At 44.6% G+C, this 26,948-nt stretch overlaps 1 protein-coding gene across 1 annotated transcript; it reads right to left on the reverse strand.

Annotated features, from left to right (window-relative positions):
• Window positions 1-12,474: 12,474 nt before the first annotated feature.
• On the reverse strand, window positions 12,475-17,913 carry LOC309567668 (uncharacterized protein). The gene is made up of 4 exons (XM_082273098.1): window positions 17,771-17,913; window positions 17,209-17,314; window positions 16,197-16,323; window positions 12,475-13,655 (listed from the first exon to the last, which is right to left on the reverse strand). Exons 2-4 carry the CDS (start codon window positions 17,255-17,257, stop codon window positions 12,728-12,730), a joined length of 1,104 nt encoding a protein of 367 aa, XP_082129224.1. The 5' UTR covers window positions 17,258-17,314; window positions 17,771-17,913; the 3' UTR covers window positions 12,475-12,727.
• Window positions 17,914-26,948: the final 9,035 nt, after the last annotated feature.

Raw genomic sequence — 26,948 nt, forward strand, 5'->3', positions numbered from 1 at the left:
CAAACAGACGATCTGTCAGCCAAACCACCACCTGGGTCACCAACCATCTCCCCAATGTCCCGTGGAAGCGTTCAGCTTTCCATCTCCCAAACACTTGAGAGGAAGAGGAAGTACCCCCCTACCCACCCGCGATCCCTGGCCCTGAATGCCAGCATTTCAAAATTCTTGGCCTTTGAAATGCTGTCATTCCGTCTGGTGGAGACGCACAGTTTTAAAAACCTTATGTCCGTGGCTGTCCCACAGTACGTCGTGCCCAGCCGCCACTACTTTTCCAGGCAAGCCATCCCTTCCCTGCACAACCAAGTGGGGGAAAAAATCAGGTATGCACTGCGCAACGCCATCTGTGGCAAGGTCCACCTAACTACCGATACGTGGACCAGTAAGCACGGTCATGGGCGTTATATCTCCCTAACGGCACACTGGGTAAATGCAGTGGCGGATGGGCCTGAGGCGGATAGCAATTTGGCGCATGTCCTTCCACCACCGAGGATTGCAGGGCGCTTCAGTTTGCCTCCTGTTCCTAACTCCTCCTACTCCGCTTCCTCATCCTCTACTGCCTCCTCATCCGGACAGCGTAACACCTTCACCACCAACTTCAGCACGGCCAGGGGTAAACGACAGCAGGCAGTTTTAAAACTTGCCTGTTTGGGGGAAAAACCACACACCGCGCAGGAGTTGTGGAGGAGCATGGAACAGCAGACAAATGAGTGGTCGCTGCCAGCGAGCCTCAAGCCCGGCCTGGTGGTGTGCGATAACGGTCGAAATCTCATAGCAGCTCTGGGCCTAGCCGGTTTGACGCACATCCCTTGCCTGGCGCATGTGCTGAATTTGGTGGTGCAGAGGTTCCTTAAAAACTACCCCGATATGTCAGAGCTGCTGCAGAAAGTGCGGGCCATCTGTGCGCACTTTCGGCGTTCTCACCCTGCTACTGCTCGCCTGTCAGCGCTGCAGCGTAACTTCGGCCTTCCCGCTCACCGCCTCATATGTGACGTGCCCACAAGTTGGAACTCCACCTTGCACATGCTGGAAAGACTGTGCGAGCAGCAGCAGGCCATAATTGAGTTTCAGCTGCAGCACGCACGCATGAGTCGCTCTGCGGAACAGCACCACTTCACCACCAATAACTGGGCCTCCATGCGAGACCTGTGTGCCTTGTTGCGCTGTTTTGAGTACTCCACCAACATGGCCAGTGCCGATGACGCCGTTGTCAGCTTAACTATCCCACTTCTGATGATGGAAGAGGATGTGGCACAGGAGGAGGAGGAGGAGGAGGATGAAGAGGTAACATTTCCAAGGCTTTCAGGGCAGTCATTCACAAGGGGCTCCGAGGGTGGGTTTCTGCACACACAAACGCCAGGGACACAATTGTCCAGCAGGGGCACGGTTCTGGAGGATGAGGAGGAGGAGCTGGAGGAGGAGATGGAACCATGTTCACAGCAGGGTGGCACCCAGGCCAGCTCATGGCCATCACTGGTGCGTGGCTGGGGGGATACAGAGGACACAGACATTACACCTCCCACAGAGGACAGCCTTTCGTTGCCTCTGGGCAGCCTGGCACACATGAGCGATTACATGCTGCAGTGTCTCCACAACGACCGCCGAGTTGCCCACATTCTAACTTGTGCTGATTACTGGGTGGCCACGCTGCTGGATCCCCGTTACAAGGACAACGCACCGTCCTTAATTCACTCACTGGAGCGCGATCGCAAGATGCGCGAGTACAAGCGCACGCTGGTAGACGCGATGCTGCTGGCATTCCCACCTGACAGCGGGGCCACAGTGGAAGCACAAGGCAGAGGAGGAGGAGGAGGAGGAGGAGGAGGAGGAAGAGGTCGCCAACGCAACCAGGGCACCGCCAGCACCTCAGAAGGCAGGGTTAGCATGGCCGAAATGTGGAAAAGCTTTGTCAGCACGCCACAACAAACAGCAGCACCAGCAGCTTATATGGAACGTCTTAGCAGGAGGCAGCATTTCACCAACATGGTGGAGCAGTATGTGTGCACACGCCTAGACGTACTGAATGACGGATCTGCCCCCTTCAACTTCTGGGTCTCCAAGTTGTGCACATGGCCTGAGCTTGCCCTTTACGCCTTGGAGGTGCTGGCGTGCCCTGCAGCCAGTGTATTATCTGAACGGGTATTTAGCACGGCTGGGGGCGTTATCACAGACAAGCGCAGCCGCCTGTCCAGAGACAATGTGGACAAGCTCACGTTCATTAAAATGAACCAGGCATGGATCCCACGGGACTTTTCCGCACCTTGTGCAGAATAGCGATGGATACCGACCTTACCCAGCCATTGGATTCATGAAAAATCGTTCGTGCCAAACCAATCTGTTAACCTTCTACGATGAAGTGAGCTGCCACCTAGATAAAGGTAAGCCTGTGGATGTGGTGTATCTGGACTTCGCAAAGGCCTTTGACACCGTTCCTCACAAACGCTTACTGTACAAACTAAGGAAGGTAGGTATGGATCATAAGGTGAGTACCTGGATAGAGACCTGGCTCCAGGGGAGAGTCCAGAGGGTGGTGATTAATGGGGAGTACTCGGATTGGGCGGGTGTGGAAAGTGGGGTCCCCCAGGGTTCTGTCCTGGGACCAATCCTGTTTAATTTATTCATAAATGATCTAGAGGAGGGGATATCTAGTACAATCTCAGTATTTGCAGATGATACTAAATTAGGCATGCCAATATCTTCTATGCAGGATGTGGAAATCTTGCAAGCAGACCTGAACAAAATAACGGGGTGGGCAACCACATGGCAGATGAGGTTTAATGTAGAAAAATGTAAAGTAATGCACTTGGGTGCCAGAAACCAGAAAGCAAGCTATTCACTAGGGGGTGAACCTCTGGGTGAGTCTAGGATGGAAAAGGACTTGGGGGTACTGGTAGACAACAGGCTTGGCAGTGGCATGCAATGCCAAGCCGCCGCAAGCAAAGCCAACAGAATACTGGGATGTATAAAAAGGGGGATTCACTCCAGAAATAAAGAGATTATTCTCCCGCTCTACAAGACTCTGGTCCGGCCACATCTGGAGTATGCTGTCCAGTTCTGGGCACCGGTCCGCAGGAAGGATGTGCTGGAACTGGAGAAAGTCCAGAGGAGGGCAACAAAAATAATTAGGGGAATGGAGGACATCGGCTATGAGGAAAGACTACAAGCACTGAACCTATTCTCTCTGGAGAAGAGACGATTGAGGGGGGATATGATATCAATGTACAAATACTGTACTGGCGACCCTAGCATAAGGAACAAACTATTCAGAGAAAGGGAATACAATAAGACACGTGGCCACTCACTAAAACTTGAGGAAAGGCGGTTTAACCTTAAAGTGCGTAAGGGGTTCTTCACTGTAAGAGCGGTAAGGATGTGGAATTCTCTTCCACAAGCAGTCGTATCAGCGGGGAGCATAGATAGTTTCAAAAAACTATTAGATGTACACCTTAAAGACCACAACATACAGGGGTACACAATGTACGGTTAAAAGCAAACACACACGCATCATGGGTTGAACTGGATGGACTTGTGTCTTTTTTCAACCTCACTAACTATGTAACTATGTAACTATGTAATTGTTCTATTTTTGCTCTTTCTCACTCTTTTGGGGTGTACCCTCATTTAAAATTTCTGAAAAAAAAGCAGTGTTGGCTACCTCGTCCTCCTCAGGGCCAGATTAACATAGGGGCTATTGGAGCTGCAGCTCCAGGCTCCTACCTTAATATAGGCCCCGGGTTGGCCATATTCACTGTTACCGCTCTTCTGTCACTTGTAAACACAGAAGTCTGGCTTCTATGCTCGCTTCCCCAGGCAGCTCCCTCAGAACCTCCCCACACAGCACGAAGGCCGGACAAGGAGGGACAGTTGCCGATGCATGGATGTGTTTATGGGCTTCAGAGACAGCATCCCATGTTGAATTAGGCATGCATGGCTGCACCCTTCCTCCTCTGGGTGCATGCCAAGGCACGGCCCTTAAGGCCCTTTAAAATCCTCAGCACCAAGCCCATGATGCTCTTAATCCGGCCCTGGTCCTCCTCCACCGCCGCTTCCACCTACACCGCCCATAGGTGTGCGCAGCCTTTTGCATTAGGGTGTGCACCCCAAAGTTTAAATACACATGCATGTGTTTGCCTACATGTACATGGCTCCGATACATTACTCTCCCTGCTGGCAAAGAGAAATAGAGCAGAGCAGGTCTGAGGGAGATCTTTCCCATCTCTTAACTGGCAAACAGAGCGATAATGCTATGTGCCCTAGGTGATTAGGGTGTGCCCAGGTACACCCGGCACACCCTGTGCGCACGCCTATGACACCGCCACATCCACCACCACCTCAACCTCCCTCCTACTCCATATGGGCCTCGTCCTTCAGAGATGAAGAACATTGTTTTATTTTTCTGGGGTTTTTTTTAAGTTATTTCCCTATCCACATTTGTTAACAGAGCACTTGCCATGCTCTTAACTACGTTTTGCTGCCATTTGCAGCACTCTAGCCCTTTCCATTGGTGTTTTAGAGCCATTTTAGTGCCTGAAAGTTTGGGTCCCCATTGACTTCAATGGGGTTCGGTGTCCGGGAAAAGTTCGGCAAAAGTCCGGGACACGGACCCAGACTTTTTTTTTAAGTTCGGCCGAACCCGCCGAACACGGACATCCAGGTGTCCGCTCAACTCTATTGTCTATACCACTTCATCAGGAGTAGATGTCTGCTTAAAAAGAAATATGTGTAAGGAAATGGTGAATGACAATTCATGAAACTGAAAGGATGGGGAGAAGGGGGCATATTCCTCCAATCCCCAAAACTTACATTGCTTTGTAGATATTAATAGGCATTGGAGATGATAAAGGTGAGACATGGCTTGGGTGGTCAAAATGATGTACAAACAATTTGAAACAATTTAAAACAAATGAAAATGTGAGTGAACAAAGTCTCTGGTTTCTCTTGCAAATCAATATAATGTGTTTTCCCTGAACAACTCCACCATTTTCATGGTGCACCTTATATGAGTGTCAGTCTGAGAGAAGAACCAGGAAACACCAGGAGTCCCTCATTTATGTATCCAGAGAGAGTCTACACTCATTACATGTTTGGAAACAGCGGGATCTGGTAAGCAGCTACCCCCCCCCCCTCCTGTGTCACACACGAGGGTGGATTCCAACATAGCACTCCCTTTGGTTATCTACAGAGGTCCCTTTGGATTAATATTCTGTCTATCTGCCCTAAATCTACCTAAAGCTGGTAAGCGGTGAATTCACCACGTTATGGGATTTTCACGTCACGTTCGTTGATTTGCAGCAGCACTTGGTTTTCTCACGGCCACCAGTGATTATTTTTGGAATTTACATGAACACTGGACTTCATTTGCACATTCATCTACTTAGCTTTTTTCTGGTGGAGTTGTTCACGGAAAACACATTATATTGATTTGCAAGAGAAACCAGAGACTTTGTTCACTCACATTTTCATTTGTTTTAAATTGTTTAAAATTGTTTGTACATCATTTTGTATGCATGATTGACATTGTTCATTTTATTGCAATTTAGTAGCGCACCAGACTTTTTTACACTATGTCCTGTGGTCTGATGAGACTAATAAACGTATTTGGTTCAGATGGTGTTAGAGTGTGTGACGAAAACCAGGTGAGGAGTACAAAGACAAGTGTGTCTTGCCTACAGTCAAACATGGTGGTGGGCGTGTCACGGTCTGGGGCTGCATGAGTGCTGCCATGCGGCACTGGGGAGCTACGATTCATTGAGGGAACCATGAATACCAACATGTACTGTGACATACTGAAGCAGAGCATGATCCCCTCCCTTCGGAGACTGGGCCACAGGGCAGTATTCAAGTATTACAATTACAGCGTTACAACTGTGCTGGCATTGCGTCTGTGGCCGCTTACCAATCCTCCGTCTGCTCGTCAGCGTTCCCGGAAGTTCACGGACTTCTGTAATAATGGACGCTGTAATTGTATGATGTAAGTGCAATGGGTGAGGGGGGGTGTTTTTCAATAAAGAGGTGCATTTGTATCTAGCGGTACTGCTCTATGTGCCTTTCTTTGCTCCCTCCCATGCACTGCGATTGAGATATTGTCACAGCTGAGAAACGGGGCTTCGGGACTCTGTATACTTTGGATGGTCCGGATTGGATTGAGAGTGATCTTACATGCTCGTTAATAGTGGGATCTGGCAAGTGTGTTTCCTCTGGGGAGATTCACACGTGGTGAGGTGAAGGGATACAGTGGCTGCTTCCTGTTCCATTCCTATGTCACATTACTCACTGGGACCCTACAAGAGCCTTTTCCATTGAAGGACTTTCCCATTATTGGACTATAGTTTATCTAATTTTATCTCTATTTATGTGATTTTAGAGAAAATCAATTTGATTTTGATTTTAGGCATAGGATCAGCGCTGCTTATGTACTGTATATTGATTGGACTTGCTCTATTTGATGTACATCTGTGTTTTATATTGTATTTATTCAGGCGGCAACTTTTACATTTAAATTTATTGTTACATTGTGCGACAGAGTACACCACATTTTGGAGTACAGGGCGCTGGGTGATTGGGATTTAAGCCTTTGTTTGTTTCTTGGTCCTTTTGTTGATAGATGTATACCAGATTATTTTATGCATCTGAATGTACTCTTCCTTTCTCTGTTCATTTTATGTCCCTTTTCAAATTCATTCCCATTTTTAGTTCATTAACCCTTGTAAAATGCAACAGAAATATAATTAACCCTTTCGCGCCTATGAACAAACAAAATCTAAAATGCCTAAGCCCAATTTTGCAATTTTGACATGTGTTAATAAAACCGTACATATCATCACAACTCCTTTGTGCATCCAGGTGGATTATACCTTGCTTTTTTTTTTTTTTTCAGGACAAATTGAGCTTTCATTTGGTGGTAAATGATAATGGATATTTCCTGATTGTTTGTATAATAAAAACAAACTGGCCCAAAATAGTAAAGAAAATAAATAAATAAATAAAATTTGTTTTTAAATGTAACTGTATAATTCTTGCTACTACCATAGCCTACCACCAAAGATAAACCCAAAATAAATTTTCGTTTGATGCAGTGATGCCACATATGTGTATGTGTCAGGATCTGTGTCATTACATGGGTCACCTGCTGGTGGCACTGTTGTTCCTGGAACTGAGGGGCGCAGTTCCAGGGCCCACCAGCGGGTGTCTCCCAGCAGCTGGACTGTTCTTTTAATTAAGCTGCACCTGAGGAGGACTGCTGAGGGAATATAAGCCCGCCCTTCACTGAGGCTCAGTGCTTCAGTATTTTCTCTGCTAGCCGTGTCCCTGTCTGAACCTGTATCCTGAAACCTGTATCCTGAAACCTGTATCCTGAAACCTGTATCCTGAAACCTGTATCCTGAAACCTGTATCCTGTATCCTGAAACCTGTATCCTGATCCTGAGTCCTGTTCCCTGCATCCTGCTTCCTGTACCTGGCTCCCTGCTTTCCTTGTCTCCTGTCCCTGTCCTGTCCTGCTATTGTTTGCTCCATCCCTTTGTATATAGTTTGTTAGGTTCTATTGGGGTTTTGTACTGTTATCATTTATATTTTGTTTACTTGTTTATGGTCACTGGTGTTGGTATTGGAGTGTGTCATTTTGCTTAATAAACTTATTTACATCTTTATCCATCTGGGTCCTGATTCCTTGGTGCAGCCAACTGATCTGATCACCCTTGCTGGATGCCTGCATGTGGTATCCCTGACAGAATACTGAAGCCACTAACGATCAGATCGGTTGCACCTGGGAATTAGGAATTTTCTGGTTGTTGCAAGATGCAGTCAGAGGAGGTCTTTTATTTTTCTTTGCTTGTAACAGAAGACAGGGAATATTGTCGCCAAATTTTGAAAACTTACACTAGCAAGCAGTTGTTGGAATGCATCCGTCTGGCCCACTCGTTTGTTGACAAAGGCAGAGTTTTGTTCAAAGAGATTCAGCCACTTATTCAGCTCTGTGCAGATTTGGCTTTATCTAATACCCCTAAGGGTGGTGATGATTATTCTCCTCCTTTTAGTGTCTCTCAGGTGGTATCTCTTGTGTGGCTCTTGGAAGATGATAAACCCTATTTTATTGAACATTATTCAGTGTATTCTCCAGAGGCCCTGTTGGATTGCATGAATGCTGTATATTCTCTAATCAGACAAGGGGGTTGTAAATTGAGTTTTGTTCAGGCCTTATTGCAAACCTGGTCAGATCTTTCCAATTTAGCATCAGCTAACTCACACCAATCCACTTCTGCCTCTGGACACCAGTTTTCTCAAAGTTTATCCTCTCCGTTACCCGTAGCAACCACAGCTGCAGTTAGGTATGGTTTGCTTTCCACTGCTTGTTCATATCCTGGCTTAACGAGTTGCACTTTTCCTGCATTTAACTCTGTGAAAACTTCCTCTACTACTCTGTTGCCTCTAGCAACCTCTCAGAAATTCTCCTCTGTAACTGTCTCTCCTTTTCCACCATCTCCCAATACTGCCATTTCGCTTCCATCTACTTCACAATCTATTCATAGCCCTGCAACCACTAGCAAGATTTCTGTATCTAAACCTAAAAAGAAAAGGAGATTTTTCCCAACACATACAATTATACCTGTTACCCAGCCTGCTGATCCAGTGCCCGCTGATCTGGTGCCTCCTACTGAGCCTGTTGATCCAGTGCCCACTGATCCGGTGCCTCCTACTGAGCCTGCTGATCCAGTGCCCGCTGTTCTGATGCCTGTTGTTCCAGTGCCTGCTGATCCAGTGCCCACTGATCCGGTGCCTCCTACTGAGCCTGCTGATCCAGTGCCCACTGTTCTGATGCCTGCTGTTCCAGTGCCCGCTGATCTGGTGCCTCCTACTGAGCCCGCTGATCCAGTACCTGCTGTTCCGGTGCCCGCTGATCCGGTGCCTCCTACTGAGCCTGCTGATCCAGTGCCCACTGATCCGTTGCCTTCTACTGAGCCTGCTGATCCAGTGCCCGCTGTTCTGATGCCTGTTGTTCCAGTGCCCGCTGATCCAGTGCCCACTGATCTGGTGCCTCCTACTGAGCCTGCTGATCCAGTGCCCACTGTTCTGATGCCTGCTGTTACAGTGCCCGCTGATCTGGTGCCTCCTACTGAGCCTGCTGATCCAGTGCCTGCTGTTCTGATGCCTTCTGATCCAGTGCCCGCTGATCTGGTGCCTCTTACTGAGCCTGTTGATCCAGTGCCTGCTGTTCTGATGCCTGCTGATCCAGTGCCCGCTGATCTGGTGCCTCTTACTGAGCCTGTTGATCCAGTGCCCACTGATCCGGTGCCTCCTACTGAGCCTGCTGATCCAGTGCCCGCTGTTCTGATGCCTGTTGTTCCAGTGCCTGCTGATCCAGTGCCCACTGATCCGGTGCCTCCTACTGAGCCTGCTGATCCAGTGCCCACTGTTCTGATGCCTGCTGTTCCAGTGCCCGCTGATCTGGTGCCTCCTACTGAGCCCGCTGATCCAGTGCCTGCTGTTCCGGTGCCCGCTGATCCAGTGCCTCCTACTGAGCCTGCTGACCCAGTGCCCACTGATCCGGTACCTTCTACTGAGCCTGCTGATCCAGTGCCCACTGATCCGGTGCCTCCTACTGAGCCTGCTGATCCAGTGCCCACTGTTCTGATGCCTGCTGTTACAGTGCCCGCTTGTCTGGTGCCTCCGACTGAGCCTGCTGATCCAGTGCCTGCTGTTCTGATGCCTGCTGATCCAGTGCCCGCTGATCTGGTGCCTCTTAATGAGCCTGTTGATCCAGTGCCCACTGATCCGGTGCCTCCTACTGAGCCTGCTGATCCAGTGCTCGCTGTTCTGATGCCTGTTGTTCCAGTGCCCGCTGATCCAGTGCCCACTGATCCGGTGCCTCCTACTGAGCCTGCTGATCCAGTGCCCACTGTTCTGATGCCTGCTGTTCCAGTGCCCGCTGATCTGGTGCCTCCTACTGAGCCCGCTGATCCAGTGCCTTCTATTCCGGTGCCCTCTGATCCAGTGCCTCCTACTGAGCCTGCTGATCCAGTGCCCTTTGATCCGGTGCCTTCTACTGAGCCTGCTGATCCAGTGCCCGCTGTTCTGATGCCTGTTGTTCCAGTGCCCACTGATCCGGTGCCTCCTACTGAGCCTGCTGATCCAGTGCCTGCTGTTTCATTGCCCGCTGATCTGGTGCCTTCTACTGAGCCTGCTGATCCAGTGCCCACTGATCCGGTGCCTCCTACTGAGCCTGCTGATCCAGTGCCTGCTGTTCTAATGCCTGCTGGTCCAGTGCCCGCTGATCCGGTGCCTCCTACTGAGCCTGCTGATCCAGTGCCCGCTGTTCTGGTGCCCGCTGTTCTGGTGACCACTACCCAGTCTGCTGACCCAGTGCTTGCTGTTCCAGTGCCCGCTGACCCAGTGCCTGCTGTTCCGGTGCCTGCTGATCCGGTGTCTCTTACTCAGCCCGCTGATCCGGTGCCAGCTGATCCCGTGCCCGCTGTTCTGGTGACCACTACTGTGTCTGCTGATCCTGTGTCTGCTGATCCTGTGCCTGCTGATCCTTTGCCTGCTGACCCAGTGCTTGCTGTTCCAGTGCCTGCTGACCCAGTGCTTGCTGTTCCGGTGCCTGCTGACCCAGTGTTTGCTGATCCAGTGCCTGCTGAGCCACGGTCTGCCGCCCTGTTTGATGTGCCACTGTCTGTTGCCCAGCCTGGTGTGCCACTGCCGGATATCCTGCATGCCGCTGGCGCTCCCCTGCTTGATGTCCAGCTTGCCTTCAGTCCCAGTGTTGGGACATGTGTTGCAATGAGGGCAGGTGTATCCCTAATGTTACGCCTCTTCAGGAACTTGACCTGTGGGGTGCCAAGACGGCTTCCAGACCCTGGTGGTGGGGCGCATGATCAATTGCTGGACTCTGGTGGCACGCCTTCCGGCAAGTTAAAGGACTTTGGCCTAGAGAGTGCTAGAAGACCCGCAGACATGGAGGGGAGACCTTTTTGGACTTTTGGGGTAGAAGCACAATGGAGCGTCCGGAGGCCGCTCCTTAAAGGGGGGAACTGTCAGGATCTGTGTCATTACATGGGTCACCTGCTGGTGGCACTGTTGTTCCTGGAACTGAGGGGCGCAGTTCCAGGGCCCACCAGCGGGTGTCTCCCAGCAGCTGGACTGTTCTTTTAATTAAGCTGCACCTGAGGAGGACTGCTGAGGGAATATAAGCCAGCCCTTCACTGAGGCTCAGTGCTTCAGTATTTTCTCTGCTAGCCGTGTCCCTGTCTGAACCTGTATCCTGAAACCTGTATCCTGAAACCTGTATCCTGATCCTGAGTCCTGTTCCCTGCATCCTGCTTCCTGTACCTGGCTCCCTGCTTTCCTTGTCTCCTGTCCCTGTCCTGTCCTGCTATTGTTTGCTCCATCCTTTTGTATATAGTTTGTTAGGTTCTATTGGGGTTTTGTACTGTTATCATTTATATTTTGTTTACTTGTTTATGGTCACTGGTGTTGGTATTGGAGTGTGTCATTTTGCTTAATAAACTTATTTACATCTTTATCCATCTGGGTCCTGATTCCTTGGTGCAGCCAACTGATCTGATCACCCTTGCTGGATGCCTGCATGTGGTATCCCTGACAGTATGTTAGTTGTTGTTTGTACCCGTAGTACAGCCCAGAAATGATAGTTTTGCTTTTTTTAAAATCCTACCTAAAACACCCTGACACTAACTAGAAAAAAAAAAAAATACTATCCAACAAAATACTGACCCTGACCTTTGACTAATACACTAACCCTTGCACTGACCTAGATCAAACCTTGATTTAGGTATTTTCATTTATTTATTTTTTTATTATAATTTTTTTTTTCTTCACATACTTTTTTCTGCAAGGACAGAGAAGGATACAATGTATCTTTTTTTGTTCATTCACAAAGACAGATAAACACAGGGGCGGGCTTCACAGTGGCTGATCACTGCAATAGCAAATCAGAGGCTATCCCAGCGATCAGGTGACCCAGAATCAGCCATTGTGGGTCCCGATCGTTAGAGAGCTTTTGGGGAGACCCGGTCTCTGTGCGTGCACCCAGCACAAAGGAAGATGTGTAAATATGCATCCCCGTGGAAAAAAGCCCAGTCCAGTGTGTACAGTCAGCATGAATGGGTTAACAAAAAGTAGAACAAGGACAAATTATGCATTGCTAAGTTGCTTTTTATTTAACAGACTTCACATTGTACATTTTCATTTTTAATACTATCCCAATACATTTCCTTCTGTGTATAATTCTCCATCCATATCCTAAACATTAAAAGCAGAAAAGGAACATTTTCTATACATCGTTTTATTCCAATAATGCATTCCAATGTTTAATGCAATCTATAAAAAGGAATCATTGTGAATCCTGGACATTGTTACAACAAATGTCGTCATTGTTGAGAACCTGGGTTCCTTGGGTAACCTAATTGGTTTCATATTTTATTTCAGTGAATGTTGTAAACTATGAAACTTTGGAAATTTCGGTAAGTGCAGTTCCTTGAAAAGCTACAGATAAAGTCTTAGGCACATAATACTGAGGAAGAATTGAGGATTGCCTGGAAAACATTATAAATACATGCTACAGATAGTGCTGAGTGTAGATATATTGAGTGGAAAGTTGTAGAAATATTTTATGGGATTCTTGATGAATTTAATGAACAGCACATTTTGTGTGTAGTACTGTGTAGGTATTATTTCCGATATAACTATTCAGAAAATAAGTTTGACTAAGGAAAACTCAGTTTTCATTAGAAACACCCTGATTTATGAATTCATGGATTTTGTCCCGAACATCTTTCTCTAGGTACTCCACTTGATCTTGCATAGTCACAGTGTACTCTCCCAACTTCTTCTTCATGTCCTCTACTCTCTGCACTAGAGCCTTGTTGAGAGCTTCCACTTCTGGTGTAATTGTGCCTTTAAATTCTGTAATTTTCTGGTCAATTTGCTGGTTTACTTGGGTCAGATAGGGTTCCAGCATCTGTTTGACATTTGCCATATCTCCATTGACCTTATTTCTTAACTCATTGGCATAAGGGTAGAGTTGTTCTCTGAGTTGTACTGTGAGCTCCAGAGCTCTGTTCTCCAGCTGGTCCACGTTTTTCCTCATTTGGAACTCCATGTTCTGGATCTGTTTTCGGAGCTCATCTTGAACATCCTCTGCATAGGGATTCAGACTTTTATACAGCTCCTGCATTTGCTGATCAATGTTTTCTTTTACCTTTTCTGTGATAGGGGTCACCTGCTTCCTCAATTGGTCCACATTCTCATCTACCTTGACCTGAAACTCTTGTGAGTAGGTGGCCAATTTTGCCTGTATGTGGTCTGCATTTTCTCTGAACTTAGCTTCCAGGTCATTGGTCACAGACTTTAGCTGTTGGCTGAATTCCTGGGCATTTTTGTCCAGTTGGGTTTGGAACTCTTCTGCATATGGAGCCAATTTAATCTGAAGTTCCTTGACATTGTTGTTCAGCTGCTTGTGTAACTCATCTGCATATGGGGAGAACTTCTCCTTCAGCCTCTCCAACTCGGTTTTAATTTGTTCTCTTAGTTTTTCTGAGTCCTGTGTTAATTTCTCATGTATCTGCTTGGCTAAAGGAGCAAGTTGTTTCTGTAGTTCCCCCGCATACACATTTACACTCTTCAGGTTTTCTTCAATTAAAACACTGTGGGAGGAAAAAAAATAGCAATCAAACCTCACATTTACCTTAATCAAATGTGTTCACTATTTCATCAAATGTGTTCACTATATCATCTATTGTAATTATACACACACACATGCACATATACTTATAAAGTGCATTAGAGTATCCTTCAGAAAGCAGAAACTGCAGTATTATTGTGAATAAATAAAATAAAAGCTATTGTGTAACTATTGCAATGTTAAGTTAGCCTATAGCAACCATTCAGATCAGCTTATAATGTTTTTAACACATTTTATAAATTAAAAAAAAAAAAATAAGCACAACAAGAAGTGAGGGTAAAGTGACAAAAATACCCTCTTAATTACTTCTCTGGAACAAGTGTTTCCATTAGAAAATGTCCCCTCTACTCTTGTTCTGATGACAACTCAGACTTTTGGATTTTCACATCTCTTTTAGTCCCAGTGACAGTGTTCACCAGAATAAATACATAGAGTAAATTTCCCAAACAGGGGCACAAATATCAATAAATAAATTGACAGGGGTTCTAACACCTTACCTCTCTACCCTAAACCCCAAATATATGGGTCTTTGGATACATTTTAGGATGTATATTGGTATTCTAGTTTTACTTTTGCCTATGCTTTATGTGGAGGTAGTCATTGCTGGTCTTCTTGTGAAAATGCTAGCTGCTTGACTGTCCTAGATTTTAATACCATCTGAGTCACTGAGCTGGGATAAGCATGCAGACCAGGAAAGTGAAGTCAGAACTCCTGAACCTTATACTTGTTTCAAGCCAGTGACTCAAAGTACTAACATTTTTGATTCAGCTCAACAACCAGCTAGTGTTTTCAGGAGGGAGAGCCAGCAATAGCAATTTCTACATCTCTTTAGTACATCTGTCCTACATTGTTACATAGGTAGATTAAATTACATACAGTATATCAAAAGGCTTCTGAAGGCTACAAAATTTACAATGATGATACCTAGTTGGGTAATTTATTTTGCTTCCATCATCTCTGTGTGCTGTCTACCCTTCCTTACTCTATATGAGGGTAATTAATATTGTCATACCTTTCCCAGATATTCCATTCCTTTGAGGGATCAAGGAAGGCTTACATTACACTGGGGTTGAATTACTAAAGACAAATAGACTGTTCACTTTGCAAGGGAAGTAGCACATTGCAAGGGATTTTGCCCCCAGAGCTTAGAGAACGAGATGAAGCTCTGCTGACGTCTATCATCCAATCATATGCAAGCAAAAATGCTGTTTTTTTTTCCCTTGCCTTACATTTTTATCCTTACCTACTAAAATGTGATTAGGTATTCTTTCCAAAGTAAAACTTCACTACATTGACTAAGCTCTGGGTAAATTCCCTTGTGAAGTACAACTTTCACTGCAAAGTGAACAGCCTATTTACCTTCAGTAAATCCACTTCATTAAGTGTACAAACTTAATTGAAACTGATTGTACTCTAAGTCTTCATTATAATTGTAATGCTTGGGAAACATTTATGTGTATTAACCGGCTATTCTGTGCATTTATATGGTATGATTCTAATAAAACCGATAAAAATATGAAAAAACAGAAGGCAGCCATTCATCACACAAGCATGTTGAATGCTGATCACCTATGTGTTTTAACCTTACGGTGATAAAAAAAAAAAAAAAAAATATATAAAAAAAATTGTTGTAGTAGTTTCTATAAAGTATAATATACAGACAACACTAAACTTATAACGTAAATCAGCACCCAGAAATGTATAGGTACATAGATACATCACTCTATTTGGAACAGATAAATGATCCTAAAACACATATGAAATTAGGGTTTAGTGAAAGAAGTATAATACTGTCAGAAATGATGATAATTAGGCTGTTAAACGTGGCTATGGTATGTTAGGTATATTAGGTATAACGACCAGAGGCAAACTTTCTGTTGCAAAATTTGTTGTCACTAGAGAATGCATGCAATAGGGCAGGTCATAGCTGAGAAAACACAAGAGTCATACTAAGTGCAGCATATAAAGGATTTAATTCCAACCTTTGGTAACATTCATATGATTCAAATGAAATCCTTTATATTCTGCACTTAGTATGACTCTTGTGTTTTATTCTCAGCTATGTCCAAGTCCCTTCTTGCTTGCACACTGAGCTGCCATCCAAATGAGCCTACATATGGACTTTTGTTAAAATGTACGGACTTTAATAGACTGTTTTTAACTAATATTTTGTACTCGGTACTATTTGGGCACACCAGTACTCCCAGTCTTGTGCCAATATCCTTGTATATTATTGTAGGGCAGGTCCTACACCATGTCTTGAGTCACCCAAAATACTGTACCAATAACCAATAAAATTACAAGGAAATGGTTTCACAGATAAACGCCTACTTGTCAGAACCCTTGCAACCCTGTATAATAGTAAAGCCTGATGGGCAAGGTAGCTTGTTATTTTTTTGTAAAGAGATGATAAATGCGATGTCTGTTAAAAGGCAAAAAACGTATCTAGTGAGTTCAACTGAATTATAATACTTTGATGCTGTTACAGTTATTTGTCACTTACTTGAGCTGTTTGCTGATATCAGATTGCTGGATCTGATCTACGGTGTCTTTTGTGCCAGTGGTCAGCTGAGTGAAGTATTGCCAGAAAGCATTGGATACCTGGTCAGTGCTAACTTCTGCCTGAGATCCTAAGGGAGAGAAGAACCTATCATCAGACACAGAACTTCACATTAAATTGGCTTATATAATAAAGCAGTGGCAAGCTCAGGTATTAGGTACAGTAGCTCCTAAAAAAGCAATCACATTTTATTTACTTACAAATCTATACAGAGACTGGTTGTTATAGGTCACTGCACTAAAAACATCTTAGAAGAGGGCCAGAAGTTTCTTTAATGTATGTATATGTATCAAATAATCAGTATTAGAAGAAGTACAGAGGTGGTTATAAGTACCGATGCACCCAAACCTGAGGTTTTATTAATCTGGGCTTTAAACTGCATTGTCCAACATATGGTAAAATCATCACTTTTCATGTGAAGGTTTCCAGTAATCTCAGTTTTGAGAAAATACTCTCTGTACAGTATGTATATTGCGGGAAGGCTCCAACTAACCTATTTGCACCCTCCATTACACAGCTAGAAGTGGTACTGTAGTGGCAATAAGGTGTTTAGGAAAGAATAAGTACATACTGGAGTTTTATTACTATCACTAGGTAACAGTACAGTTCAATTTTGTTTTTTTCAGCTTATAGTTACAGATATCAGGCGTGTGGGTCTGTGCATCAGGAGTGTTTCCTTTCTAAAGTGCTGCTAAGTTCTTTTGCTCCTATCCCACCCATGAGGACTAAGCCCTTCCCCTGTAGTAAATTCCATCCTCTTTTAACTGTGACCATGTATACTAGTGTAAACACTATGGGAACAATGTGGTAAATTACACTACCAGTGTATCCAAAAGAATATATGCCATTAGATGAAGATATCATCTCATACTGCACCCAGAATGTGCTATCTTACACAAGATTTCACCTTGTCTTTTCAAAGAAATTACCCTGGTCACATGCTGATTTTACTGACCTGTAATTGCACACACAAGAAGTGCAAGTGCTGCAACTTTCACCAACATGTTGAATGGCTGAGAAGGTCAAAAAGAGACAGCCAAGTGCTTCACAGTAATTGAAATCTATATAGAGAAAAATAGCAATGTCAGGCAATTGAGATTTGTGTATATATTATACAATGGAATAATAATGCAGTTGTTATTTAACCTTAAATTTGTACTTATTGTGCATTTGTTCTGAACTGATGGGGGGTAACCAATCCTGTTCAATAGTTTAGCATACATTTTTAGGATGTTGAAACCAGTGCTATTCAAAACCCAAGTTTGTTGTTTTGGATCTCTGGGAGATAGTCACAGAACTAGCAAACTAAAATGGCACAATATAATAATAGTTTCATTTTCTGAAAGGAGTTTTAGTAAATGCTAAAAAAGTAGAGTAATGCAATAATAAAATATTGAATAAATCCTCCCCCTTTAAATTTAAAAAGTCTTAAAAACCATAAAGTAACCAAATAATTTTTCGTGAACTAAGATGATATTTGCCCCTGTGTAATAGGGGTAGACTTCCTTTCCCCTTACCTGTAGCCTGGTACTTGGGATTGATGTTGATACGGATGCTACAGTCTGCCCTTTATATTGGACGTTACCTATGCTATGACTCTATTCCAAGCCAGCCTGCTGAACTTTAGATCAGCTTTACAACGTGGAGTTCCTGACGTGTCATTGTTTTCAGAGAGATTCTGGAAGTTTGATGAGCTCATTGAGGACTGGTCAGTGTGGACTCACAGTCATAAGGAGAAGGGAACTGTTGTGTAATCATTTTCATTTAGTTATTGCAGCTAAAAGTGAAACCGCAAGAATGTATGACTACTAAAGCTTACACTTGACAAGTTATAGGTTATTGTGAATTATACTTAGACTCAGCTAAAATAAAAAAAAAAAGTTAGGAGGTAATGGAGGTCAAATAACTGGATTTATTAGAGAGGAATCTGTATGTGAAAGGCCCCTTATAAAGCAAAAGATTAAAGAAAATGGGGCCCCTGACATTGCTAATTTAGAAGGTATAGGAGGTCTGCTGTTTCTTTGACCCTACCACTTAAAATAGAAGTATGGGAACAAAGATTCCTACTCATCTAGATGGCTGCAGCACCGTTTCCTCGCCGGCTCTAAAGCCCCGTACACACGATCAGATTATGAACGATCTGTCGTCCATTTTTTGTTGCATGCTAGTCTCATGTTGAAAGTGGAGGTTATTTTCATACAAATTTTCCCATACGACAGAATTCCACTTCAGAAGTGATGTCATGTGTTGGATTGTTTTGTATGTGTTCTTTCGTCTGAGCATGCCTAGTCTTGCTCTCAAAATTTTTTTCAGACGAAAACTGTACTAATGAAACGAAAATCGTACGTTGTGTTGACGGACGATAAAAATTTTATAGCCTGCACATCCAGTTTTTGTCGTCCTGAAATCTGTAATCGCCTGTCAAAAGCACTATACTAACAATCCAAAAAGGTCATTAGTGTGGGCTATTTTCAGCATTTGTGCAGTAGACTGCAGCGTTGCTGTTTGCAATATCTGTCTAAAGCGGATCAAGCGTGGCCAGAACACCAGCCGCTTAGGCACATGCTTGAGAAGGCATATGATGACCTGCCATGCAGTCCATTGGCAACAGCACCTGAAAGAGGCACCAGATCAAAACAAGCATACATCACCTTGCTCCTCATTTATGATCTCTAAACCTACTATACCTCAAACCTTCTCAAATACCAGCATTGAGAGGGATGGCGGCATAGCAAAGAGTGCCACAGAGACTTGCAACCAATCTGCTAGCAGTACACCACCGCTTGGTTTGAGCGGCAGGCAAATTTCACTACCCCAGTATGTGAACCGTAGAAATAAATAAATACTGTCCAAGCCATCCACATGCTCAGCGTCTTAATGCTAGCTTGGCCAAATTGCTAGCATTACAGTTGCTGCCTTTTCAGCTGGTAGACTCGGCTCCCTTTTGCGAATTTGTAGAATGTGCTGCACCACAGTGGCAGGTCCCAAATAGGCATTTCTTTTCGCGTAAGGCTATTCTGGCTCTCTACCGTCATGTGGAAGTAGTGTTTTGGCCTCCTTGGACAAAGCAGTCAGCAAGAAGGTGCACATTACTCCTGACTCTTGGTCCAGCAGGCATGGACAAAGACATTATATTTCTTTCATGGCACACTGGGTAACTCTGCTGGCAGCTGAGAAGGATGCAGGACAGGGTTCGGTGTTGCAGCTTGTTTTGCCACGACGCCTCCAAAAAGCTGGGGCTGGTTCTGCCACATCTGGCTACTCCACCACCTCCTCCTCCTCCATGTCCTCTTCTGCTCAATTCTCCTCTGCAGCAGCAGTGCTCCCTAAGCGTTCAAGGGGCTACACAAGCAGTCAGGCTAAAAAATGCCATGCTGTGCTTCAGTTGGTCTGTCTAGGGGATAGGAGTCACACTGGTACAGAGATTTTGTCAGCACTGCAGGGGCAGGCTCAGAGATGGTTGACGCCACAACAGCTTGAGCCAGTAATGGTTGTATGCGACAATGGCATCAACCTTCTCTCCGCCCTCCGACAGGGACACTTGACACATGTTCCATGCTTGGCACATGTTCTGAATATGGTGGTGCAGTGTTTCTTGACCAGATACCCGGGCTTCCAAGATCTCCTGAGGCAGGCCAGGAAAGTCTGTGGCCATTCCCGCCGTTCGTTCAATGCCAGTGCTCGCTTATCTGACATTCAATGGGGATTCAACCTGCCCCCCCCCCAGCTGCCTCAATTGTGACGTGCCCACCAGGTGGAACTCAACGTTGACAATGCTGCAGCAGCTGCACATGCAGCAGAGGGCCATCAATGAGTACCAGTGGGAGTATGGCACAAGGACAAGGTCAGGGCAGCTTGGCTTTTTTTTGCCACGCCAGTGGCTATTGACTAAGGATGCATGCATCGTCCTGCCACCATTTGAGGAGGCCACAAGGATGGTGAGCCAGGACAATGCATGCATCAGTGAAACTATCCCGCTAGTCTACCTGCTGGAGCACACACTGCGGGGAATCATGGACAGGGCACTTGAGGCAGAACAGTGGCAGGAAGAGGAGGACTTCCTTTCCTCACAAGGCCCCCTTTATGCAGATATCATTCCTGCAGGGCCACAAAACACACAGGAGGAAGAGGAGGAGGAGGATGAGGATTCCGGCAGCATGGATGTAGAGGAAGGATAGCAAACAGCAGTCTTCAGGGGATGGTTTTGATTCCCCAGAAACCCCAGGAGTTGTACGTGGTTGGGGAGAGGTTGCTTCTGCTGACAATGTCATCCTTAGTGACCCAGAGGACTCAGAAGCTCATGCCTCCTCCAACTTATGTTGCATGGGCTCCCTGATTCTGCAAAGCCTGTGAAAGGACTCAAGGATTCATGCTATCAAGGAGAGGAACAATTACTGGTTGGCAACCCTTCTTGATCCACGTTACAAGGGTAAAGTTGCAGAGCTCATCCTGCCTTCGCAGAGGGAGCAAAAGATGTAACATCTTGAGGAGGCCTTGAAAAAAAAAAAATGTGTGTACCACCTTTCCAGACACTGGGAGGTCCACATTCTCCGGACGTGTTTCTGAGGCATTGTTCAGCCAAAGGAGGAGCGGTGGAGAAGGCGGCCGGCTGACCGATGCCTTTAAACAATTCTTTTGTCCTCAGCAGCACCCAGGGCTGTTAGGTTTAAGCAACCATCGCCAGTGTCTCCATCATATGGTGCACGATTATCTAGGCGCAAGAGCAGACTTGGAGACCTTTCCAGCTGGGCATCCACTGGCTTACTGGGTCTTGAGGATGGACCACTGGCCAGAACTTGCTCAATATGCAATGGAGCTACTGGCCTGTCCTGCTTCCAGCGTGCTTTCCGAATGGACGTTCAGTGCTGCTGGAGGTTTTGTGACAGACAAAAGAGTGCACCTGTCCACAGACTCGTTGATCCACGAATGGTTAATTTTGATGGAAACTCAGCTGGTCAACAAACAGCTATCAGACCCCTGATGCTGATGTAACAGACTGAATTTGCTAGGGGTCTGTCATCCCTTAAAGACTGCATATGCTGCCTATCCTATTCCTCTACCTTGATTCTGCTAGCTTCCAACAATGTTTTTGGTTTAGGTCACTACCAACTCCCAAGGCCTAATTTTTCTGCACTTGTGCATACAATTTAAAATGTCTTATGTCATTTTTAACCGCAAGCCCTGTCCCTGTGCCCTGCTAAATGTGAGGGGTTACGGTGTTCAGGCACCACCTTCCACAAAGGCCCAATTTTTGGCACTTGTATAGCACATGCAATTTCAAATTTGCATGGAATTCTTACCATCAGGTCCCGTTCCTGCACCCAGCAAGAGTAACTGTGAGGCCTTGGTTACAGTGTTCAGGCACCACCTTCCGCCAAGGTCCAATTTTTGGCACTTGTATAGCACATGCGATTTCATATTTGTATGGATTTTTTAGCAGCAGGGCTCGTTCCCGCACCCAGCAAGAGTAACTGCGAGGGGTTACGGTGTTCATCAACAAGCAAGGCCCAATTTTTCTGCACCTGTATGACAAGTACATGTGATTTGAAACTTGCATGTATATTTGTATATGACATTTTTTGTTTTAGAAATGTCAGTATAGCTGCAGCAGGCTACATACATCATAGAGATGCACTACTTTACAGGCACATTCAAGGGACTCCCCCCCCCCAAGCACGAAATTTGAAGGAATTTTTCATTTTTATAGTTTCACTTTAAGCCTCATTAAAATCAATAAATCAGTGCCCCTTTAAAAACGATTGTTTTTAAAAACTTTTTTTTCCAATGCTACATGTTCCCCTGGACCCCCATACACTTTTTTGGGGCAATAACTTGCATTTAAGCCTTCAAAATTTGGCCGTTTGATTTTCGAGGTTTGAGCCGCATAGACTTCAAAGGGGTTTGTTTGTTCGAACAAACCTTCCTCTGTTCGCGGTGTTCTTTTGTGAACCAAACCGGGGGGGGGGGGGGTGTTCAGCTCATCACTATTTGCGTCACAATCCTCTTCCTACCACACTTTTTCCTTCCACTCAACTTTCCATTAATATGCTAGCACTCTATGAACAACCAGCTTCTTTTCAATTACTTTTTTTTTACTTACCCTCTTTGTGGAGGGTGTCAGTGACTGTCTTCTGGACAAGTTAGTAGCCTTGCCATGATTGTGTAACCTACTGAACCAGACTGGGAGACCATTTAATGGCTCAGGAAACCTTTACAGGTGTCTTGAGTTAATTAGCTGATTAGAGTGTGACACCATGAGTCTACAATATTTAACTTTTTCACAACATTCAAATTTTCTGAGATACTGAATTTTGGGCTGTAAGCCGTATTCATCAAAATTAAAAGAAAAAGAAATGCTTGAAAGTTATCACTCTGTGTGTAATAAATCTATACAATATATGGGTTTCACTTTTTGAATTTAATTACTGAAATAAATTATTTTTTTGATGATATTCTATTTTTTTTTAAATGCACCTGTATAATAGTACTTTAGTATATTGGAGATAAATGTTTTTTTGTAGATTGGTCCGTATATGGAGTCTTATAATGTTTTATTTTATAGGACTTCTTTCACACGTTTTAAAACATTAATTTATGTTTGCACATTATTTACTTTGTATTGTAGTATTTAAGGACACTGCGCTGATGAGGCTGCATTCGTGGGCACTGGTAAGACTACATTTAATTTTTAAAAAATGTTCCAAGTTCAAACCTGTTTATTTTAAATTTCAGCTTTTTCCTGAAATTTCTGCCCTAAAATTTAGGTGCGTGTTATATGTCGGCACGTGTTATACACCGATAAATACGGTACATACTTAATAATAGTATGGCTGATAATGTAAATGGTTAAGATTAACCAATATTGCCCCTATGTGATAACCACCTTAAATCACACATCATCACATTTGTATGAAATAAAGTCAAACTATCACTCATTATTACATGTGGATCTGACACGTTTTTATTTTAGAATGCATCTTTACAAGGGTTATGTTGGTGGTTTGTCTGTAATGTAAATACATATATGTCAGAAAAACATTATTATATATTTTGTACAGTCAGCACATACAACTTATATAGTTCTAGTCCATGCACTGACTTACATTACAATATAATGAGGTACGGTGAATCATCAGTCCCAAGATTAAAATAGTACAGGAGAGGAAAAAAAAAAAAAAAACCACAATAAGTGCAAAGAATCCCGCAACATAGGTTTACGCAAAAAAAAAAAAATAATAATCAATTAGAATGATATAAAGATCTTGAAATTAGAACATATACTTTAGCCCAATGGCAACAAGTTTCTCAGGGACTTACCTACAATAAGAATACATTTGCCACAAAATCATTTTACAACAATTCCCACAAGTATCAGGATGTTACCAGCACACTAATTGAGAGGTATAGCCAGAAGGGCATACAGATACCCACATGGATATACACGAAAATAAACAAAATTAAAACAATCAATTAGCCACTTGAGTTCTGGAAGGTTTTATCCCTTTCATGAGCAGGGCAGTTTTTGCAATTCAGCACTGTGCTACTTTAACTGGAAATTGTGCTGTCATGCAATACTGTACACGAATTACATTTTTTTCATACAAATAGAACTTTCTTTTGCTGGTATTTGATCACCACTGTTTTTTTTTTTTTTTTGCATTAAAAAATGACTAGACATTTAAAAAAAATTAAATAAATAAAAAATATTGATATTTGCTACTTGCTGTCATACAACATATCTATTAAAATTGCTACATTTCTTTGATAAAAAAATTGGTTTGTGTGAAAATGATAGTGCCTACAAACTATGGTATAGGTAATAGGTATAGGCTGTATAGGCTGTATATTTGAAAAATTGATAAAATTCTGGTGTACTGATTGAGGCCATAAAATGCCGGAAAAGTACAAATTCCCCCCAAATAACACCTTTTTGGAAAGTAGGCATTTAGTAAGGGGCACAGTAAGCTTTTAGAAGTTGTAATTTTTTTTTTTTTAAACATAATATAAGTGTAAATGTCTTTATAATGAACTCGTTTCTTCACTGTGAGAAAAGGCAAGTAAGTACATCCACCAACATCAAAGTGACCCATCACCAGGAGCAGAAGATTGGAGCTTACCACAAATCTGTGACCCTTTAAATTAATAGAAAGTCAAAGAAGTCATAATGTGGAACTCCTTTAGTAGATGGAAATTCTTAACCTTCATTAGCCACAAAACAAGGATGCACCACAGATACCGGATGAACTTTTCACTGGGTGTAGAAGGGGTCCTCAAGATTGGTGAACCAAAAATCCTTGGATGTCAAACTTCAGGGCAATAGACGCAAAAAAAGGGAAGCAAAAAGGAGAACCATGCTCCACATAGGGTAAATCAGATTAAAAAGCTTTAATAAACATTACAATTGCTGTTACAACAAATCCCATAAGACAGCATTGTTAAACTACATTAGAAGACAACTTCAGATAGTAATGACGTCACATGCGCAGCCCTGTCCTGACATGTTTAGTCAGAAATTACGTTCTCAAAAGACCATTCATTGGTTAACTATTGGTGACTGCTGTGATCACTGGTGATCTGTGTTTCAGCTAATCACATGGTATAGGGTACTGCGATTGGTCCAGGTACCATGTGATAGTTGTGGGCCAATCACAGCTTAGGCAACATGCTTGCGGGATCTGAAATTTATTGTGACTGGCAGACACAGTGGTCCCAGGGTAGGGAGAGCACGCTGTGTGCCCCTAGACCCGGTACAGGCACATGACATACATGTATATAATTGTGCCTGCACATGCCACCCCGCCGCAGTATATGTACTGTGTACTGGGTCCGCAAAAGGTTAAAGAAGCTGGAAAACAGTGCACCAAATGGGTAAACTCATAAGTAGATCCATAAAGGTCTTACCTCATGTATCAACAAACTCCTGCTCTGTTTTTACCCCTACGGTAACAGGCATCAATGAAAAAGAGCACCAAAATTACACAGATGGAGAGGAAGCAATGCTTCCTGTATCTTGCAATGTGCTCCCCGTCATTTCTAGTATGGTGACATCACTTCTGGCTTAACAATTGCACTTTTGTGACAGCATCATGCCTGGAAAGATGCTGTCACATGCAGATTCCCACCCAGTGCAACAAAGCTGCCAGGAGAGGTAAGGGAAGGGAGAGGGCAGCAGGAACTATCCCCAGCTCCGATAGGCCCACAACCTCCCACCTCTCTACAGATGGACAACCCAGCCAAAAGGGATATCAAATCCCCTCCTGCCATCCCCACAGGAAAAAGGGGGAAAGCGAGCAGGGACAGCGTGTATCAAGTGCTATCCTCAACATTGCCATCTAGAGGGGACAACCCACAACCATTTGGTGCAATGTTATCCAGCTTTGTTAATTGATTGTTTTATTGTCTTTCCATGTGGGGTTCTGTATGATCTTCTGAATTTACATCTCAGTTAGTGTGCTGGAAACATCCTGATACTTGTGGGAATCGCTGTGAAATGATTTTGTGGCAAGCATATTCCTAAATTGGGTAACACCCTGAGCTACTTGTTGCCATTGGGTTAAATCATATATTTTTTTAATTTCAAGATCTTTATATAATTACATATATATATATATATATACATTTTTAGTGTAAACCTCTGTTGCTGGATTTCTTGCACTCCTTGTGCTTTTTCCTCTCATTTACTACTTTTATCTTGGAGCGGTTTAGGGTTTTTTTTTTTTAACGGAACTCCGGGCCGACTGTGCTCCTGAGACAACTTAAATTAAAGAATGGCATTGCCCGGCGCAAATATGTCAACGCACATGCGCCGCCGCCGCCGCTCAGGAAAGGCCGTACACGTTCGTCTGTTCCCGGGAATAGTCAAACGTATACGAGCTATCCCAAGCGGCGGCGGAGCATGCACAATAACGTGTTGGCGGCGGGCGGCTCCATTTTTAAATCTATGGCGCCACAAGAACAGGTAAGTGTTAGACTCCTCCACAGCCACACTACCTGTACCATCCCTGCAGCACTGCATCTCCTGTAGTATGCCCGCAGCCCTGCATTCCCCTGTACCATGCCAGCAGCCCTGCATTCTCCTGTACCATGCCCGCAGCCCTGCATTCTCCTGTACCATGCCCGCAGCCCTGCATTCTCCTGTACCAATACCATGCCCACAGCCCTGCATTCTCCTATACCATGCCCGCAGGAGGGGGGGTCAGTGTAGGGGGGGTCAGTGTAGGGGGGTTAGTGTAGGTGTCAATGAAGGGGGGGTTCAGTGTAGGTGTCAATGAAGGGGGGGGGGTCAGTGAAGGGGTGTCAGTGTAAGAGTTCAGTGAAGGGGGGGTCAATGTAGGGGGGAGTCAGTTTAGGTGTCAGTGCAGGGGGTGCCAGTCTAGCGGTCAGTGTAGAGGTCAGTGAAGGTGACGGTGTAGGGGACAATGTAGGTGTCAATGAAGGGAGGGTCAGTGTAGGTGTCAATGTAAGGGAGTTCGTGTAGGTGTCAATGTGGGGGGGGGGGTCAGTGAAGGTGTCAATGTGGGGGGGGGTCAGTGAAGGGGTGTCAGTGTAGGTGTCAGTGAAGGGGTGTCAGTGTAAGAGTTCAGTGAAGGGGGGGTCAATGTAGGGGGAGGGGTCAGTGAAGGTGTCAGTGTAGGGGGGTCCGTTTAGGTGTCAATGTAGGGGGTGCCAGTCTAGGGGTCAGTGAAGGTGTCGGTG

The sequence above is a fragment of the Pelophylax lessonae genome (genome assembly GCF_965119305.1).
Source record: "Pelophylax lessonae genome assembly, chromosome: 12".
Classification (NCBI taxonomy): Eukaryota; Metazoa; Chordata; class Amphibia; order Anura; family Ranidae; genus Pelophylax; species Pelophylax lessonae.

Coding starts and splice junctions, on each gene's coding strand:
- LOC309567668 (XM_082273098.1), bottom strand. CDS start 17,257: ATGTTGGTGAAAGTTGCAGCACTTGCACTTCTTGTGTGTGCAATTACA. Junction 16,324..17,208: donor TCTTGTGTGTGCAATTACAG/GTCAGTAAAATC, acceptor TCTCTCCCTTAG/GATCTCAGGCAGAAGTTAGC. Junction 13,656..16,196: donor GATATCAGCAAACAGCTCAA/GTAAGTGACAAA, acceptor TTCCTCCCACAG/TGTTTTAATTGAAGAAAACC.